General features: G+C 39.4%; 2 protein-coding genes across 6 annotated transcripts; one reads left to right on the top strand and one right to left on the bottom strand.

The window, feature by feature from the left end:
• Positions 1-353: 353 nt before the first annotated feature.
• On the bottom strand, positions 354-6985 carry bag3 (BCL2 associated athanogene 3). The gene is made up of 4 exons (XM_037123216.1): positions 6026-6985; positions 3228-3563; positions 2766-3110; positions 354-2664 (listed from the first exon to the last, which is right to left on the bottom strand). The coding sequence occupies exons 1-4, from the start codon at positions 6224-6226 to the stop codon at positions 1741-1743; spliced, it is 1806 nt and encodes a 601-aa protein (XP_036979111.1). The 5' UTR covers positions 6227-6985; the 3' UTR covers positions 354-1740.
• Positions 6986-8717: 1732 nt separating this feature from the next.
• Positions 8718-17898, top strand: tial1 (TIA1 cytotoxic granule-associated RNA binding protein-like 1). Of its 5 annotated transcripts, XM_037123217.1 has the most exons (12): positions 8727-8947; positions 9399-9495; positions 9711-9809; positions 9973-10027; positions 10136-10223; positions 12091-12166; positions 12456-12564; positions 13854-13949; positions 14062-14146; positions 14386-14509; positions 14641-14783; positions 15319-17898. In XM_037123217.1, the coding sequence occupies exons 1-12, from the start codon at positions 8919-8921 to the stop codon at positions 15440-15442; spliced, it is 1125 nt and encodes a 374-aa protein (XP_036979112.1). In that variant the 5' UTR covers positions 8727-8918; the 3' UTR covers positions 15443-17898. The 5 variants fall into 5 exon arrangements, 4 of the variants coding, with proteins under 4 accessions (XP_036979112.1, XP_036979113.1, XP_036979114.1 ...); XM_037123218.1 differs by lacking the exons at positions 8727-8947; positions 9399-9495; positions 9711-9809 and adding an exon at positions 11283-11352 and having other exon boundaries at positions 9975-10027; XM_037123219.1 differs by lacking the exons at positions 8727-8947; positions 9399-9495; positions 9711-9809; positions 9973-10027; positions 10136-10223 and adding exons at positions 11287-11352; positions 11572-11646.
• Positions 17899-18005: the final 107 nt, after the last annotated feature.

The raw sequence follows: 18005 nt of genomic DNA on the forward strand, positions 1-18005 counted from the left end.
GAGTAAACAGTGGTTCTTTGATTCAGTGGGGCAGCCATTTCCAGACTTAAGAATGACACAGCCCGATTTGAATCTGAAAAATCCTGTAGGGCCCGCCCATACCTTTGTGTCAAAGTCTCTTTCCCAGTCAAATAATGGGTGCAGATTAATCTCGGTAGGTGGCACAGATCAATGGGAAAAAGACTTCTCAAAACAACACAACAGATAAAACACAAGGTCAGGTGAATGAAAAATGATGCATGATTAAGTCCCTTGTTTTGATTGGTTTCTGATAAGTTTTTAAATGTGAATATTTAATCCTAATATATGTTTTGCGCAATTTCAAATTGAATCAAGAAATTAAACATTAAAAATCTCGTTTATTCATTTATTGTAGATGGCAATGTTATTAAACCTAATGCTCTACAAAGAGAAGGTAAAGAAGAGAGAGTAGTCAGAGTTACAAACATGGTTCTTCATATAAAAACATCAGTCTCAAACATCTTCGCAAAATAACTGGAAACCAACATATTAGTCAAAATTAGTGTCAAATACATTTTATTTTCAACCGTACCAACGTGACTTGCTTTCAACAATGCGTCAACCTGCTACTCATAAACTGTGATCAACATTAAGCCACAATCCATAATTTGAAAAGGTGTTAGACAGTGACCCTACCTTACAGATAGCTGATGATTGTGTTATAGTGACAAATTACTACACAAACAATTAGGGTACTCTTATAAATATGTTGTGAGCCATTTCAAAGATGGACATTCCCTTTAAATTTCACCTGTTTATTTGATAGTCTTTACACAGTTTGCATTTTTTAGGCTTTTAGTCTGTTTTTGTGTTATTACAGATTGTGGCCGTGGTAGTCATACAAGAAAGTTATTACAATCTTAATCTGTGATTCCTTAATAGCACCAAGTGCTGATTGTCTCACATCTCGAAGAAAGACAAACGTCTCACCTCTGTTTGTCATTACACATTCATAAATGTACCAAAATACTATATAATTATATAAATACTGATATAATTCTTTGAAATAACAAGTAAACCAATGCACATACAAACACTCAAAACACATCAATCAAAACTCGTGTAACTTATATATTTCAAATGAAGTGCCGCTGATCCTTCAGCATGATACATTTCAATGATGGCAAAGTGCAAAGACGGCAAAATCAGTAATGCACCAAAAAGCAGCATCTAATAAAGATATTCACTGTGTTCTGTGACAAAGCAGCTCCAGCATGGCCATGTGGCTATAAAGGGGAAAATGCTTTTTCTGTTGACTGAGTTCAGCTTTAAAGCCCCAATGTTTGCACTCTTGTACTAACGGATGTGCTGGCTGGATTAAGAAAAGCTTCATATAACATTTGATCAAGACAAAAGGCAACTACACGTAACATTTCTTAAGAAAATACTTATTCTTTTCTTCCATTTGTTGATAAAGGCCTCTTATTCAAACTTTCATTAACTAGAAATTGTTGTCAACACCTCGATCATGACAGCTGTCGTATTATGGAGACATCGGCACAACATAGAAGGCAACAACAGCGGCTTGAAAAACATGATTGCACTGAGCTATCATCAATGTGCTGAATGGCAGGAAATACCAACACTGTTAATCAATGCATGCAGCTTCCACAAATGCTGTAGATAGAGGACGAGGAGAGTGAGCCGGAGCAGACTTGTTCACTATCAAATATACAGCAGCTTATCCTTCTCTCATCTTCATGATGAAGTGTGCGGTCATTATGATATCTCCTTTGCAAGCTCAACATTCTCCTTGGTGATCATGCTGGGCTCTCCTTTCTGTGTCAAGTTGTCTCCCTCCATTGTGGTCTCGCTGGCGGGCCTGGCTGGCTGCTCCTCCAGTTGCTCCAGATCTTCCAGTATGGTCTGAACGCGACGGACTCCATCCCGTCTCGCCTGCCGCACATCTACACGACCCTCTGGGTCGACTGAGTCCAGTGCTAAAAGCTCTTTGGTCAGCAGCTCCTCCAGTAACAAATATTTCTTATCATTCTTCTTCCCATCGAAACATTTCACCTCCTGCTCCAGTTTAGCAACCCGCCCGACTATCTGCTGTACCTTAGCCAAGCCTGGGTGGATCGGACACTGAGCAGCCTGTTCAGCCTCTACCTTTACAGGCGGGACCTCTGGGGGAGCGGCTGGCATGTCCTGGGCCTCTGGTCTTGGAGGTATTTGAACTGTGATGTCTGCAGTGTGCTGTTGTGGTTGCTCTGGTTTCTGGGGCTGCGGGAACTGTTGCTGCGACTGCATTAACTGTTCAGGGTGCTGAGGCTGTGGAGATGTTGGAGTTGATGCCTGCTGGAACTGTTGGGGTTGCTGATACTGTTGTGGCTGCTGATATTGTTGGGGTTGCTGAAACTGTTGTGACTGCTGATACTGTTGGGGTTGCTGATACTGTTGAGGTTGCTGATACTGTTGGGGTTGCTGATACTGTTGGGGTTGCTGATACTGTTGAGGTTGCTGATACTGTTGAGGTTGCTGAGGTGGAGTCTGTTGGAACTGTTGAGGTTGTTGAGGCTTTGGGACATCAGCTTCTGTGTGCAATGACTGGGAGAGTTGAGTCGTCTCTGGTTTCTGCTGAGTGCTCTGTTGTTCCTGCTCAATTTTCTGGGGCAGCTCTCTTGTAAGGATATGCTGCTGAGCCTATAAGATTCAAAATAAGTCATTAGAATCAACACACACTGATGTGAAATAAAACATTTTTGACCATAAAGGAAGATCCAAGCAAAAAGAAAAAACAATACCTGGGGCCTCTCTCCCAGCACCTGCGTTACAATAGGCGACTGGCTTCTAATATGAGGTGGGAGGTGAATAGATTCACGATGCTGGGGAAGCAGTATCGGAGAAGCCCTTTCCCGAGGAGTCTGAATTGCAGCAGAGTAGCCCGGCCATTCCTCTGTCTGAATGCGATGGAAAGGCTGCTGGTGCTCTGAGTAGGGGACGCGCTGAGAGTAGACAGAGGGATTTAACTGAGCCTGTGTCTGTGTTTGGCCTCCTCCACCCTCATGGATCACCGGGATGGGGATGTAACCTGCTTGAAGACTAGTACTGCTGGGCCGTGGTGGTTGATGATGCGGGACAGTGTAAACCTTGAAAAAACATCAAATAGAAATTCAGTATATGATAATTAATTATAATTGCCTCATTTCTACATGCAAATAAAACTGTTTTGCATCATGCACAGTGTTATGTTTATTTAGTCCAACCTCTGCTGTCTGTGTAACAGGCGAGCTGGCCTTTCCAGGCTCAGTGGAGCAGCTGTCTGAAGGGCCGTGTAAGGGTGATCTAGGCCTGCAGTGGAGCCCTGTCGTGGGGGAAGGTGTGCGCCCGTCTGTCCGGATATTTTGTGCTGTGCTTGGCTGGATGTAAGAATAACATGGATGCTGTTGCTGCCTCAGTTCCGCGCCCTCGTGAAAGACAGGGATGGGAACATAACCTGGACGAAGAATGGGGTGCTTCATCTCCCTCACAAAGGTCTTTTGCGTCTCCTGAGGGCTTGGCTCTGGTGGTATGTTGGGCCCATTTGCTGACACTTCTCTGACCTGAAACACAATAGCAAATAGATTTGAAATGTGACAATAATTATATCTTTACAGTAATCAACAACACTTTAGCAAAATATATGCTGGTTTCTTGTCTCTGAATGTTTTCAACTAAAATTCTTAAATCCTGTACCTGTAAAGTTAAATAATTTAGAAATTATTAGTGAGTGTATTGATGTCAGTTACACTATAAGGTACAAACGCACTTGATATAACAATCCCTAAGCTTTGGCCATTATTAATTATATTTAGATATTCTGATTTAGATATTCTGTCTCATTTTGAGCAATTAAAAGCTACAAAAACTACTAAAAAATACTACAAAATATTTGATTGTTTTAAACCAAGCTATTGTTGCTTATAGCTGATTTAAAAAAGTAACATTACTTTCACCTAGTCAATTGCAGTTAATTAAATTAAGTACATTTAAAACTGTAGAAATGAACCTTCATTAGTTCAGCATTATGATCAGCTGGAAGTATTTTATTAAAAACTGCTCTCTGTCTTGAGATAACTGCAAAGGTTTTAGGTTAAAATGAGCCATTTCCACAGGGCGATGCCAAAAGTATCACCTCTATGGGTTTTTGATAAATGATAATAATGTGTAAGGTAAATGATAATGATGTGTAAGGGTAGTAGACTTTAATGCATTTCGAGTCAGACAGCTGCTGTGTTTGTGTTTGATATGTTGCTCCACAGCCAGAGTGACATCATTCACCTGGCTGGATTTCCTGACTTATCCCAGTCATAACACACCCTCTAAACTAACATGTTTTTAGCGGTCATGCAAAGAGATAACTCCCTTTTTTCACTCTGCTGTTTGACAAACTTAAAGAGGGAGAAAGAAAACATTTTCGATTATTTCACCAGTCACTTTTCATAAATTACAGACTGAATATACTCCTTGCGTCAGTCTTCTTTGACCAGACCTGTTCATGTTTAGTCTTGTGAAATAAAAGACAAATATCATACTACTTTTGTATTAAGGCCCAACAGATACTCAAATAATCTGTTTGTTTTTTATTTTATCCTGTGCCCCTGACTACAAATCAAGCTTCCCATCTGGGAACAACAAAATGACTGAAAAATACTGACTTAGACAGGATATTTTACAATTCAACAATAAACTTGTGTATACCTTAATGGTAAACTTCACTGGGAATGTAGTAATTGTCATAAGCATCATTTGTTTGTATTATAATCTCTGCAAAGAAAGTTTTCATATTGGTACATATTGTGCAACACACATGCCAATACCCATATATCTTTGATAGGCCCGTAGTCAAACAATACATCAGTTCAGCTCAAGTTTGTGTGTGCACAATACTTAGATTCATGCTAAAAGTAAGTCCCTATTGGGGGGAGAAAAAAATATCTATCGAAGGAAAAAAAATATTTTCAAAGCACAACATGGGCGCTATCAAGATACTCCTCCTCGGTGTCACAATGAGAATAACGTTGTAAATTTCCATTAGCCCAGGTAGGAAAAGTATTTTTCTTTTTTTCTCGTAACAGGTGACTTAACACCTGCCACTGACAGCTATGGAGGAGTACAAGCAACAGGTCTACTGACAGTTCAGCACTCTGTTAATGATATATGTGAAAAGTCATTAAAGCTCTCACTAAAAACAAACACAGAAGCCTACAGGGCTACAAAAACTGCATTTATATGTAAACCATTGGCGCTTTCCCCTCTAAGACAAAACTTAGGACATAGCTGTGAACGACCCTTTGCCCTCTGCCATTTCAGTGTGGGACACTGCACACTGCCAGCACCATTGCACCAATTTTATCCCCTGACAGCTGTGTCTTTCTAGCAGATTCTTCTGGACACTAACTTTGGACAACAGTGGCTATCTCTGAGACGGAAGATTACCAACTGGCAGCCCCTGTGGAGCTCACTTCAGCCCACGGGTTTTCTCTGCAGACCTGCGTGTTTTCGCAACGTGTATTAAAATACAGCTGAATACGATATATGCAAGGGGCAGCCAGCGCCTGTCACACACCATACTCCACACAGGGCCTAAGTCAACCAATCCTTGTAAGGGAAAAAGTTTAATATGAGCTGGACGTCGCAGGGTTTTCACAACCATGAAAGAAGCGTTATTAAAACACCGGGAGCTGACCACGGGCTGCCTTTTTAACACGCTGCAGGGTGACTCATCGGGTAATAATAGTGTTAGATCATGACACTGGAACATAACGGGGTTGATCACTCGTTATAATAGGCTTATGAGCTGTCTGTGAGGGGGAGGTGACGGTGCCAAACAAGGCCTACAGTCAACAAGATTAATATATAACAGTGATGTAGCACAAAGCTCAGCAGCGCACCGACACCGAACGCGCACAATCACAGACGGAGCTCGCGACGGTAAATTAGCCATTGGAGAGTTGTTAGCCGCTAACAGTCAAAACCAACTTTAACCGCCGCTGTTTTTTTTGTTTTTTTTTGTTTTTTTTACCTTTTTCGTGTCGTGTCTCGGGTCATTCCAGGTTGTCGTGCGGTTATTGTGATCCACAAAGAAGGGCCATCCGGTCTGAGGGTCAATTTTGACTTCCCATCCGAGGGGGAGAGGGTCGTTGTCATTGTTGGCCATGGTCAGTATCGGCGACTGCGTCTTCACGCCGTTCATGTTGCTGCTGGCTGTCGAGTACTGAAACATTTTATACAGGCGACGGACGCTTTAAAGATTCCTTGAAGTGACGTGGAAAAGTGGGCTGGAAGTTTCTCGAAATAGCAGGGTTAATGCTGGGGGCGGACGGCGCTGGATACGGTGGCATGGGTTCCCAAACCTGTTATGTCGCAGATCCCCCTCCCCAATCCAGCGTTGACACATAGCACACGTCTGTACTTCATTGTATTTTTTTCCCACCGGAGCCCATAGTTTTTTTTTTTGTTCGTTGTTTTTTTTTCCCTCTCTCTCTCTCTCTCTCTCTCTCAATGCTGCTGCTTCACATCACTCACATTCTCCTTTGCTGTCTGGGAAGTCTTCACCCCGTGAGATTCCTCGGATTTCCTGGGCTCCCTCCCGCCCCTCAGTGACACCTGTGCTTCCCTGAACCCCCAGCCAGCCACCACCCTGCTGTGTATTCGACGAAGGGAATCCCGAGATTTTTCACAATAAAAGGCTCTCCAAATAGATGTACTAAGACTTCCCACATGAGGAATCTTGTCCAAGGGAACTCAGTCTGGGTTTGCTGTGATTTGGTACACAATTACGCAACTGTGGTGGTGTGATTCAGTGTGGGCACAGTGATAGCTCTGCTGACAGATCCTCCTTAATCACAGGACTACTCCAATTCAGCCTCATGCTATGAGATAAATACTAGTAAATTAAAAAAAAAACCCTCATCCTTCCTTGGCTGCAGACCTATAAATAGTGAGAAGATTGACAATAGCACAACCTGTGTTATGTATCCCATGGAGCACATTTTCTGGAATTGGGTCTTGCATTTCCTAAATTTCCTAAATACAGGTGTTTACTGAGAGATAATGCAATTCCATTAAATAAAAATAAAATAATAATAATTCCAGGGGAATATTATAGCTACTGCTTCTTCTAAGTTATCATCTTGTGGTGACACAATATAGGAGATACAAATTACTCATAAAGTAGCTATATAGGCCCTCTCTTGAATCCCAGTGCTAGACAATTTTCTTCTCCCAGTCAGCCTGCATTGTTAAGCTGTATGTGCTACAATAATTTAATTATTGGTGTCATTAACACTGTGATAAATCAAACAAGTTTCATAATTCAGTTATGATGTTGGTATTTTATGACATGTTTACAGAATATTTGCATGCAAGGACCAAAGAGCATCTCTGCCTTTTGCAAGCATATCAACCCAGCACTGACTGGATATGTGTCTTGTGACCATACACCACACGTCTAGCTTTGATCCCTTTCTTGGTTTGCTTTTTGCTGGAGTAAAGACCTCAGTGTTGCTGAACACAACCTAGAATCACTAGGGCTTAGTGGGAAAAGTTTCTGGGAAGAAATTTACTGTATCTTTAATAGAAATGTTCTGGGTATCAAGTATACATATTTGTCCTTTAATAGAGGTATTGCAAAATCAAAGCACCTGTCAAAGACTTATTGAACCTACTATAGGAAAATACTACCTGTCTTTGGCGCCCCCCAGTGGTAATATAAAAAAAAACATAAAGTGGACAGTAAAGCGTGTCCAATTTTATCAGTATAAATTAAGTACCCACGTGATTCAACAGCCTTTTTTCCACTTACAATTTTATAAACTGTGTTTATGGGCTGCTTATATATTCTTTTATTGTATTATTTATGTTGATATGTATTGATGATCACAATTGCTGTTAAAGTAAGTATAAGTCATTAGTCAGGACTCAATACACGGAATACTCCTTTATGAACCTTACAGTTAAATTAACACTGTTATTATAAAACGGGATTTGTTAACAAACACATGAGTGTCTAGTTGTCTAACTTTATTTTAAAACGTGCTCACACTGGACTGACATGCGTCCAGATTCCAGAAAGGTCTCCGTGGCTCGAACGACTACCGCCAACCGTCGAACACTTGTGATTAAAACAAGCGCACCCATGTATTCCCCTTCAAAATAAAAGTACCTTTCTTCCAGACCATTCCAGACTGTCTAATGTAAACACTTTGTGTGTTATTGATGAACTAATCATCTTGCGAAACACAAATATCCCCAATAAACGCGTATTTTCATAACAAAATAGCAAAATAAAACCATTTTTATGTAGCCAGCAAGAATTTGAAAGCGCAGAAGTTATTATTGTACATTAAAATAGATTAAAAAAACAAACATGCAAATTCATTTATTGAGCACAAAATATATATTTTTTTGCTCAGATTAAATTATGTTCTTTCACACAAGATTATTATTTGATTAAATTATTAGATGTTATCATTTTGAAAGTATAATTCAAGTGCTTTTAAAGTGCATCAACCAAACATTTCTAGACTATTTAAGCCCTTATCATCACATCTCAATTGTTACTGTAAAGGTTATAGCAAAAAAAAAAACAAAAACAAACCTTACAGAATTCTCTCATACCAACAAAAATCAATAAACATGGTCAATTTGTTAATCTTCCCTGAGGTATTGCAGGTGAGACTACAGTATCTCAGGGAAGAAAAGGTGACTTGATTTGGGATTCGACTTCGCTTAGTCGCCGGGACCACGCACGCACGCACGCTGTCCTAGCGTGACGTGTGTCCTGGCGCCCGGTCAGCTAGCTTCTGAGCTACTTAGCTAGTTGTTGTTGTTAACCGCGTACACTGGAGTCGGTTAACGTTAGCTAACTAGCTTGTAAGTAACGCTTTCTACCCGGGTGACTGTCGGCATCGACCATGGACGACGAAAGCCACCCCAAAACCCTGTGAGTCATTTTAGGTGTCCGACAGTAGCGTTAGGTGTCGTTAACCAAGCTAACGTCGGGAACCGGTGGCTAACTTAGCTAGTTAACGTTAACGTTACCCGCTGTTTACACAGACGTGATGTCACGGTAAACAGTCCATCTTAACACTTAAACTCATCACTAACGTCAGATTAACTAAATTAACATTAGGTTCATGATTGTTTGTGATTTGTAAGCATTAGCAGTGGCAACTTTCTAACTAGCCTTCACTAATGTCAATGCTGGGCCAGCATTACTGCAAAGTCAAGTCAGTCAAGCTTATGTAAATCACATAGTTTTAATAATCTACTGCCAGTAACCGTGAGATGATACCCGAAATACACTCTCCGTGCGTCAGTTTCAATTACTGTCTTTGTCACCTGAAGTAATACTGAACAGCTTTCACAAAATGGACCTCCTCTCTCCCCTCTAGGTATGTGGGAAACCTCTCCAGGGATGTTACAGAAATTTTGATTCTGCAACTCTTCACCCAGATAGGGCCTTGTAAAAGTTGTAAAATGATCACAGAGGTAAGCAGTCAAGAGTGTTTGAGTTTTCTGTTTTATTAATGAACCCCTGTCATACCATTCACATTAAGGGGGTCACCAGATGCCACATTTCCCCTAAAATGTATAAAAGATGGTGACCTCAGTATTGACCCCCACCCCACTGTTTCACTGTTTCATTCTCATAAAGTACTGAAACAAACCTTTTGAACTCTTGCATTTGACCTTGCCCCTTGCAGCATACAAGCAATGACCCTTATTGCTTTGTGGAGTTCTTTGAACACAGAGATGCTGCTGCAGCCCTTGCAGCCATGAATGGAAGGAAGATATTAGGAAAGGTAGGACAGCTATTCTTGTCTATAAATAAATGTGAGGTTAGGTTGCTCCTGTTTCTGAATTCCCTTGTAATTCTAGTTCATTGTGTAGAAAACATCTATTTTTAAGGTTCATTTAAAGTAACGTCACATTGTGAAATGCTGTCTATTAATGGCCTGCTTTCAGGAGGTCAAAGTAAATTGGGCCACCACTCCAAGCAACCAGAAGAAAGACACATCCAGTAAGTGTTCATCTATTGATTCTCTAATTTGCTTCAGTCAAGGTTTGCCAGAGAATAATAAATGATTCATTTTCTTTTTTTGTTTGTTTGTGTCTTGCTTTTCTATAGATCACTTCCATGTGTTTGTAGGTGATTTGAGTCCTGAGATTACCACTGAGGACGTCAAGGCTGCATTTGCACCTTTTGGGAAAATCTCGTAAGTTTTCACTTTAGAGGGTACTTCTTTTTTTGTGTGCAGTACAATAAATTAATGTTACAGTGCAAGATTATTGACTTTTTAAAAGTTGTTTAATATCAAGGCATGTCATGGTAATCCTGTGTAGGCTTATGCTCTGAAACAACCATCTATGACCATGTTTACATGCATACAACTTGGGTTTTGACTTAACAGGAAATGTTAAAGTTCACACACATTGTGAAAAAGGGTATGTAGAATTTAAAGATTTGAAACACAGGTCCACAAGAGCTGGTATCCTGGAGGTTTTTTGTTCCCTACTCACAGTTTATGAGCTACATCTGACCTGAGATAAATTCTTTCCTCATTTCCTGTTAAAATGGCCACCCAAAATGAATAAGTAAATTCAAATAAAAGTCTCAAAACAGCACACAAAGATGAATTAGAGAGACAGAAACTGTAAAGGGGAAACAAAAGCTTGCATTACACAATAAGGCCTTGACTACTGATAGACAGACTGATAGATGAGCAAGTTTGGGGAGTTTTAGGCTTTTTCTCTGAATGTGCACTGAAAAATATAATGCATAGAGTTAAATCCAAAGTTTGCTTTTGTGAAACGCAGTGTTTGGAAATCAACAGGGACTGTTGGTTTTCGGGGGGACAGCTTTATCTTTGTCAAATTCATATCATCTGTGATACTACATCCATGCATGTAAACATAGTTGACGATGGACCAACATAAATTTGAGTATCACAGGAAAGTTGTTATCACAAAAGACTGAACCTCTTACCATTTTTATGCTTTCCTTTTGGAACAACCTCATTTAAGTTAGTAATAACCAACACAAGTCCTGTAAGTTGTTGAGCGCTTTATTGCAGTTACTTACTTGTGGTCTGTGTACTGTGTGTCTATGTATTTATGACTACAGTGTCAGCTTTTAGCCTACTTTTGCTTTTCTTTGCATATTTAGGGTGTGGTAAGTAAACTGTATTTCAGTTAACTGTAAGCTGTGTGTATGAACCTGAACAGCTTTTAGTTGTGGGTCTCAGTGAAGTAATAGCACTTTGGTTATTTTACAGAAATGCTCATAGGATTGGACAGGAGCTTGAAGGCTAACAGCAAGGAACTGTGCACTCTGGAGACTCAGATGTAGTTTTTTTTTCTCTATTTATTCCATTCTTTCCATATGTCTTTATTTGTAGATGCTATGTGTTAACATGATCTAGCTTAGATTAACAAATTCCAATACTCAATGTATTCCTCTAAATCTATGTTTAAATTGTCTCATTTTGATTTGCATAGTGTTGTTTGTAGTGCTATGATCCTCTTCCAAAATTTCTGAAAATGTCAATTTCTCAAAATTTGCAGCTCCCCAAACTCCATACTCCATATTGGTGGTAAAGAATTGACCAGGAAAAATAAAGAAATCTGTTAACAGGCCATGTATGCCTTTTAATTCCTTTTTTCTCTTTTGATATTTTCTATATATTTCTATTTGTAGGATGAGCACCAACAGCAGATTTTAGAAATGCATGGTAATCCATATAATCTGTTCCTTTTGTGAATTTAAAACAGTAGCCTACTATTGAGAAGACTGAACAAGAAGTGGTGCTCTAGTGGCAAGGATCCATTAAGACATCTGAAATTATTTAAAAATAGTACTGTAGGCTGCATGTATTTGTACTTGTTTTTTTTATTTTCAAGTGTTGCTTTTAAGTTATATTACGAGTCAGTGCTCAGTACAAGGTCATGATAGCTAATGTACATTAATGTAGGACAGTGTAGAGTGTAGAGGATTCACAGTTCAGTGTGTTTTGCGTGGTTCGTTTGACTTTGAAGTATTACAACTGGATAGTACACTAAAGTTGTTTTCACGTTTCGCTCCAGGGATGCCCGTGTTGTGAAGGACATGACGACAGGCAAATCAAAGGGGTATGGATTTGTGTCCTTCTTCAACAAACTGGTAAGGCTCCAGTGCAACAACACAGACTGAAGGTTATTTCTATTTCCTGTTTATTATCCTACTTTAATGCACTTACAGTAATTGAAATAAAATACTCATAGTTGTACTCATAGTCACAACAACTTAAATCATCTAACATCACATTTGAGTGTTGTTTACCATAACCAGTGTCAGTATTACTGAGATTAGAAACATTAGTTTCTGTATTTTTAGTACTGATTATGATCCCTAATTAACTCTATAGAGTCACATATCGAGAGGGTTAACAGTGTTTGATTTGGATTCATAGGATGCAGAGAATGCCATCATTAACATGGGGGGACAGTGGCTTGGAGGACGCCAAATCAGGACCAACTGGGCAACTCGTAAACCGCCAGCTCCCAAGAGTGCCCAGGACAGTAAGTTTTAAAGGCCCTGCACACCCACTGTACACCCATGCAGGGGCCTTACTTATTTTTTGTGGATTAAAGCTCTTCTCAGTACAGTCAGTAGGGGCTTCACAATCATTTCCACATGGTCGTTAGTCAGAAACATTAGCCTTGGTTCTTCGGTTGACCCGGTTGCTTTGCACACTACGCTAAATGCAAAAAGTCCAGACTCACTGGTGTCCAGCCAGTTTGAGAGAGATGGTGGTCATTCAGGCAATGTTGTTCTTTATAAATACATGGTGAAAAAATTCAAGCAGATTTGTTTGTTTCTTCAATTGTTTTTTGTTTTTGCTACTTCAGAGGAAGCAGACATCACATTGGCTGCGCTAAAAAATCAGCAATAGACTGATGATGAGTGAGAAATGGAGCTCATGTTTAGCGTTTAATCTCAAAGTCTGCACACATAAAAAACAATGTACAATGTAAAACAACGTACACAAACGCTGTCGGGACGGCTGTAGCTCAGCGGGTAGAGCAGGTTGACTAGTGATCGGAAGGTCGCTGGTTTAAATCCCTGTTCCGGGCAGGGCTGAGCCACATGTCGAAGTGTCTTTGAGTGAGATACTGAATCCCACATTGCTCATCAGTGAGGGCCCTGCGATGAGCTGGCGACTTGTCCAGGGAGCACCCTGCCCTCATCCTGAGACAAGGCTGAGATTGGCTCTAGCAGCAACACCCCGCGACTCCATGGAAAGGGATAAGCAGTTACGGACAATGACATGACATGACAAATGCTGTCCCGCAAGGCCTGTGATGAGTGCTCACAACTGCTCAACACTTGCACTTGCTTGTCAAGTTGACAGATTATTTTTATGCCTAAACAAACTTTCTGTGTTTTCATGACTGCTTAAACAAACTGACCTTGAAGGACAACACAGTTTCATACTGTTTTTACTTTTACTTGTTTATATTTGGTGGACCCTACCACTTTTCTAGCTGCAGAAATTTTTCTGGGGATCTTATTTTCCTCTGAGAACAGCTTATTTATTCAGTTTCAGAAAAAAGTGAATATTTCTTGTTTCTATGTTTGTATTATTACCTCATTAATATTGTAATTATTAAAACTCTGTTAGAATTTATTTGGCAAAACTACGCAATGCCCATTCAAGAACCAAACCTTACCTTGCCAGTCTTCATTTTTAGCTTCGATGTATCCCATTTAGTTATAGACAACTGAGAATATAGTGTTAATAAGTTCATCAAAATAGTCACAGCTGTGACTTTGGGTTCCCTTAACATTTTGTTTGTTCTTCTTTCAGATGGCTCAAAGCATCTGAGGTTTGATGATGTAGTGACACAGTCCAGTCCACAGAACTGTACCGTGTATTGTGGAGGGATCCAATCAGGACTGTCAGGCAAGTGCCATTTACACTAAAGATGCATTTGCTTTGTCACACTGCAACGGTAATCTTCTTACTTACCATACACTCAAAAAGCTGAAGAACTGTTCTGTTTTGATTCTTTCAGAACACGTAATGCGACAGACCTTCTCACCGTTTGGTCAGATAATGGAGATCAGAGTTTTCCCAGAGAAAGGATACTCCTTCATCAGGTAGTGCCCCAGTCCAATGCAGCATTTGGCCTCTAGGTGTCAACACAAGCACATTGCATGACTCAGTGGCAGGCCAGTAAATTATTGACACATTGTCAAATGCCCTTTTTGTTATGTTTGTCTTCAACTTGCCTATAGTATTATTAACCAGTTGGTGTCCATACTGCTCATTTTCTGAGTTGCCTGATAAAATATGTGTTTGCTAATTTGACTTATAAGTTTCTGTTTTCCTTTTTAAGGTTTTCCTCCCATGACAGTGCTGCCCATGCCATTGTTTCAGTAAATGGCACAGTTATCGAAGGACACATAGTTAAGTGCTTCTGGGGAAAAGAATCTCCTGACATGGCAAAAAATCCTCAGCAAGTGAGTGAAACTGACAAGATTATCAAAAGTATATTTTAATGGCCTTTGTATACCTTTTTTAATTAATGGTGTTGTAATTGTATTTTTTCATAACTGATCATATATTACTTCTCTCTGTTGGTGTCACTCAGGTTGAGTACAGTCAGTGGGGGCAGTGGAACCAGCTCTATGGGAATCCACAGCAGCAGTATGGGCAGTATGTGACCAATGGATGGCAAGTTCCCTCCTACAGCATGTATGGCCAGACGTGGAACCAGCAAGGATTTGGTGTAGAGTGAGTTTCACACAGTAGTAATTCAATTTCTGTTAATTCATGAACTTATTGTCTGAGTAGAAGATGTACCAGAGTCACTAAATGCCTGTAGAGTGTGATGGATGGTTACCTGACCACTCTTAAACTCAAAAACACTGTTTGTAAGTTAAAATGTTAAATATTTTACACGTAGGAGTGTCATGATTTTGATTTTAAATTGAAAATTGATCGAAAACAGCTTTAAGTTTCAATCATGGAAATCAAAAGTTGGATCAGTAACACGGGTATTTGGTTGTTCAGAAAATCACAGTCCCAGTTTGAGAGGATGTAATTGGATAAAACCAATGATCTGTTGATCTTTACAAATTCAGATGCAGTAGTCTAACAATAACATAGCCATCAGCGCTGAAATCTTTTTTTAACTGAATTGAATTGTAAAATTGAAAGTAAAATCAAATTGTGTTCTTTGAGAATTGTGACACCTCTATTTACAACACAGATGATCTTCGTACGCAGTGACTACAGACATACTAACTGGGAAGTTGTGTCTTTACAGGCAATCCCAGTCTCCCGCCTGGGTGGGAAGCTTTGGATCTCCGTCAGCTCAAGCTGCAGCCCAGCCTGGTACAGTCATGTCCAACCTGGCAAACTTCAGCATGGCTGGCTACCAGACGCAGTGAGCTGGCCCTGAACTAAACCTGATGCCAGGGGTATTTTGACAGCCCTTTTAGACCACACAGCACTCTCTCATCAGGACAGCTGTTGTGGTAGAAGAAGGTCAGGGGCCATATTCACAAAGCCTTTGTAGCTATAGTTGCTTCTCAACAACTCAACAAGTTTAAGAATGATGTTTTTTAATGACAGTTTTCATTTCACTCAGAACTTTTAAAAAGTTTATTTGATAATAAATTCACTGCTCTGGTATGGATAAGTGCTCTTGGGCTTTTGAAGTAAAGCCAAACCAACTGTCTTATTAGATGTTAGAAGCCAACCCTTAAAATGTGTGGCCGTATAAAAACATTACCCAGCGTGTGAACAAGAGGAGTACAGTGTTAGGAACTGGATGGCTATCTTATCGAGACCACTGGATGCCTTTCCTGTCATCACACACTAGGTAATTTGACCGATGGGCCATACCATGTAAAAGTCAATTCATTACCAATTGTTTCCCTACCAGGTTCCAAATTTGAGCAAATGATTGTATGTATCTGAATATCTTGAAATGTACACATAGAAATGTAATAGTGAAGTATTTTAGTGGAGCTAAAAGCACACTTATGTCCAGCAGCTCTCTGGACCATGATAAGGGTTAAAATCCCTGTAAACCTCAAACTTTATAACGTTAATGATTAAGCTAAAGCAATATCTGCTTGCAGTTTGCCAATATGTTTTATAATATTTCAGTGAAAAAAAGTTTGTTATAGACTTGTCAAAATGTTCCTTTACTTGTCATACTTGGGGCGTTTTTGTCATTTTATACAACAGAAGACATAACTGCACTCAAGTCTTTATGCATCAGTGAGTTAATATTTGTTGTATGGGTCGTTTTTTTTAAAAGGGCATACATGCAATGATGACAGCGGGTGTGATCGGTCATGAATTTGTGCTACAAACTGCACAAGGTTGAATCAACCTGCTAAAAGTTGGTTTGGGCTTCGCTTCAGCTCACAGCCCGATGTTCAGTCCGTTTTCGATATATTACTGAAAAATGCTTTGTGAATAGAGGCCCCGCGGAAATGGTGGTTTACCTTTCCAGTATATGTGAAGCAACTATTTGTATAAACAACTGTGGCTTTAAAGGAGTTTTCAGTGGTATCTCTTGGGTAAATTTTGTGTACAAATAAAATGTCACATACACAGCTCTAAATGCAAAAAATATTAGGTTTTCCTTGTTTTGTATCAGAGTGATCAGCATGTTCTTTGCAGACTTTTGATGAACCTAAGTTTCAACCATAATTTTGCCTAAATTTTACTCATTTATAACCATGTGTCTCAAAGGAAAGGCTATACCACATGCTCACTATATAAAGGAAATATTTTATGAAACCTGCTTAACCCCCAAACTTTGTAAAGGTCATGGACTCTATGTGCTTATTCTGGGGCTGGTTTCCTAGAAAAATGTTGAATCTGAAGTATTTTTCTCCTTAGTTTAGAGTCATTACTTTCTACTGTCTGTGAAAGTTCTGGAGAGAACCTTAGGCTTTAGCACCAAAACCAGCCCCTAATCATACTGCATCATGTTTTATCATCATTCAAAAGGCTGTACTTTAGTCACACACTTGTGTAAAAACAAATGTCTCATGTTTTGCTATGAATCATGATTGTTTTACTTTAAGTTTTTTCTGCTGACAGGGGAAGGTTTTTTAAAAGTCATTAATTTGTCAGGGCAGTGGGCACCTTTTCTGCCCCTTAGTGCTTTCTGCATTTTCTCAGTATTTGCAGAATATTTCCATCAGCCTAAACTATTTAAAATGTTACTGGCAAATTCTGACAGAGAATTAAAAAAAAAAGAAGAAGAAGAAAATCCTGTCATTTGAATTTAAGTTGCATATGTGCCATTCTGTACAGAGTATCACACTCCTTCTAAACTCGCTCTCATTTTCCAGGCATACAAGCCAACAGACTTGATAATGTTTTTGTTTAATTGGGCTGGGGGGTGTTCATGTAACAAAACAGGGTCGTGTTGGCTGAGAGTGTAAATATAAACCTTGGTCATGAACCTTCATGAAACTTAAGAGATAATGTACATGTACATACTGTAGGTAGAATGTTATACAATGAAATGCCATCATTAAATTTCAGCAATATAATTTATGAATAAGCCTTAACTGATGTGTCAGTAAATTCAAACTTTGTGTTATTTACAGAGGCTGTATTAGTAATCCAAATTCTTTTCCACTGTGGAATTTCCCATTTTTATGTTTGTGTGCCATTTTTCAGGAAGTAGCAGTGAGCGGGTGATTTCAGCTTGAGCTGCACACTGATGACATGTAATATATTTGTTGCTTAAGATATTGAATGTAAATGCAGTTTGCTTTTATGATCATAATACATTTACGTTGAACAACAGAAGTGATGTTTAATAACAGATGAATCAACTGAAAAATCACTTCAAATAAAGAAACATTTGAATCTGGTCGTTCTGTACTTTTTATTAGACACTTTATTCTGAAAGCAAAGCATAAATTCACTGATGTATTTACAGTAATCCTACTAGGCAGTAAATGACATATTTCATGATTA

Source organism: Acanthopagrus latus, chromosome 15, assembly GCF_904848185.1.
Source record: "Acanthopagrus latus isolate v.2019 chromosome 15, fAcaLat1.1, whole genome shotgun sequence".
NCBI classification, from domain to species: Eukaryota; Metazoa; Chordata; class Actinopteri; order Spariformes; family Sparidae; genus Acanthopagrus; species Acanthopagrus latus.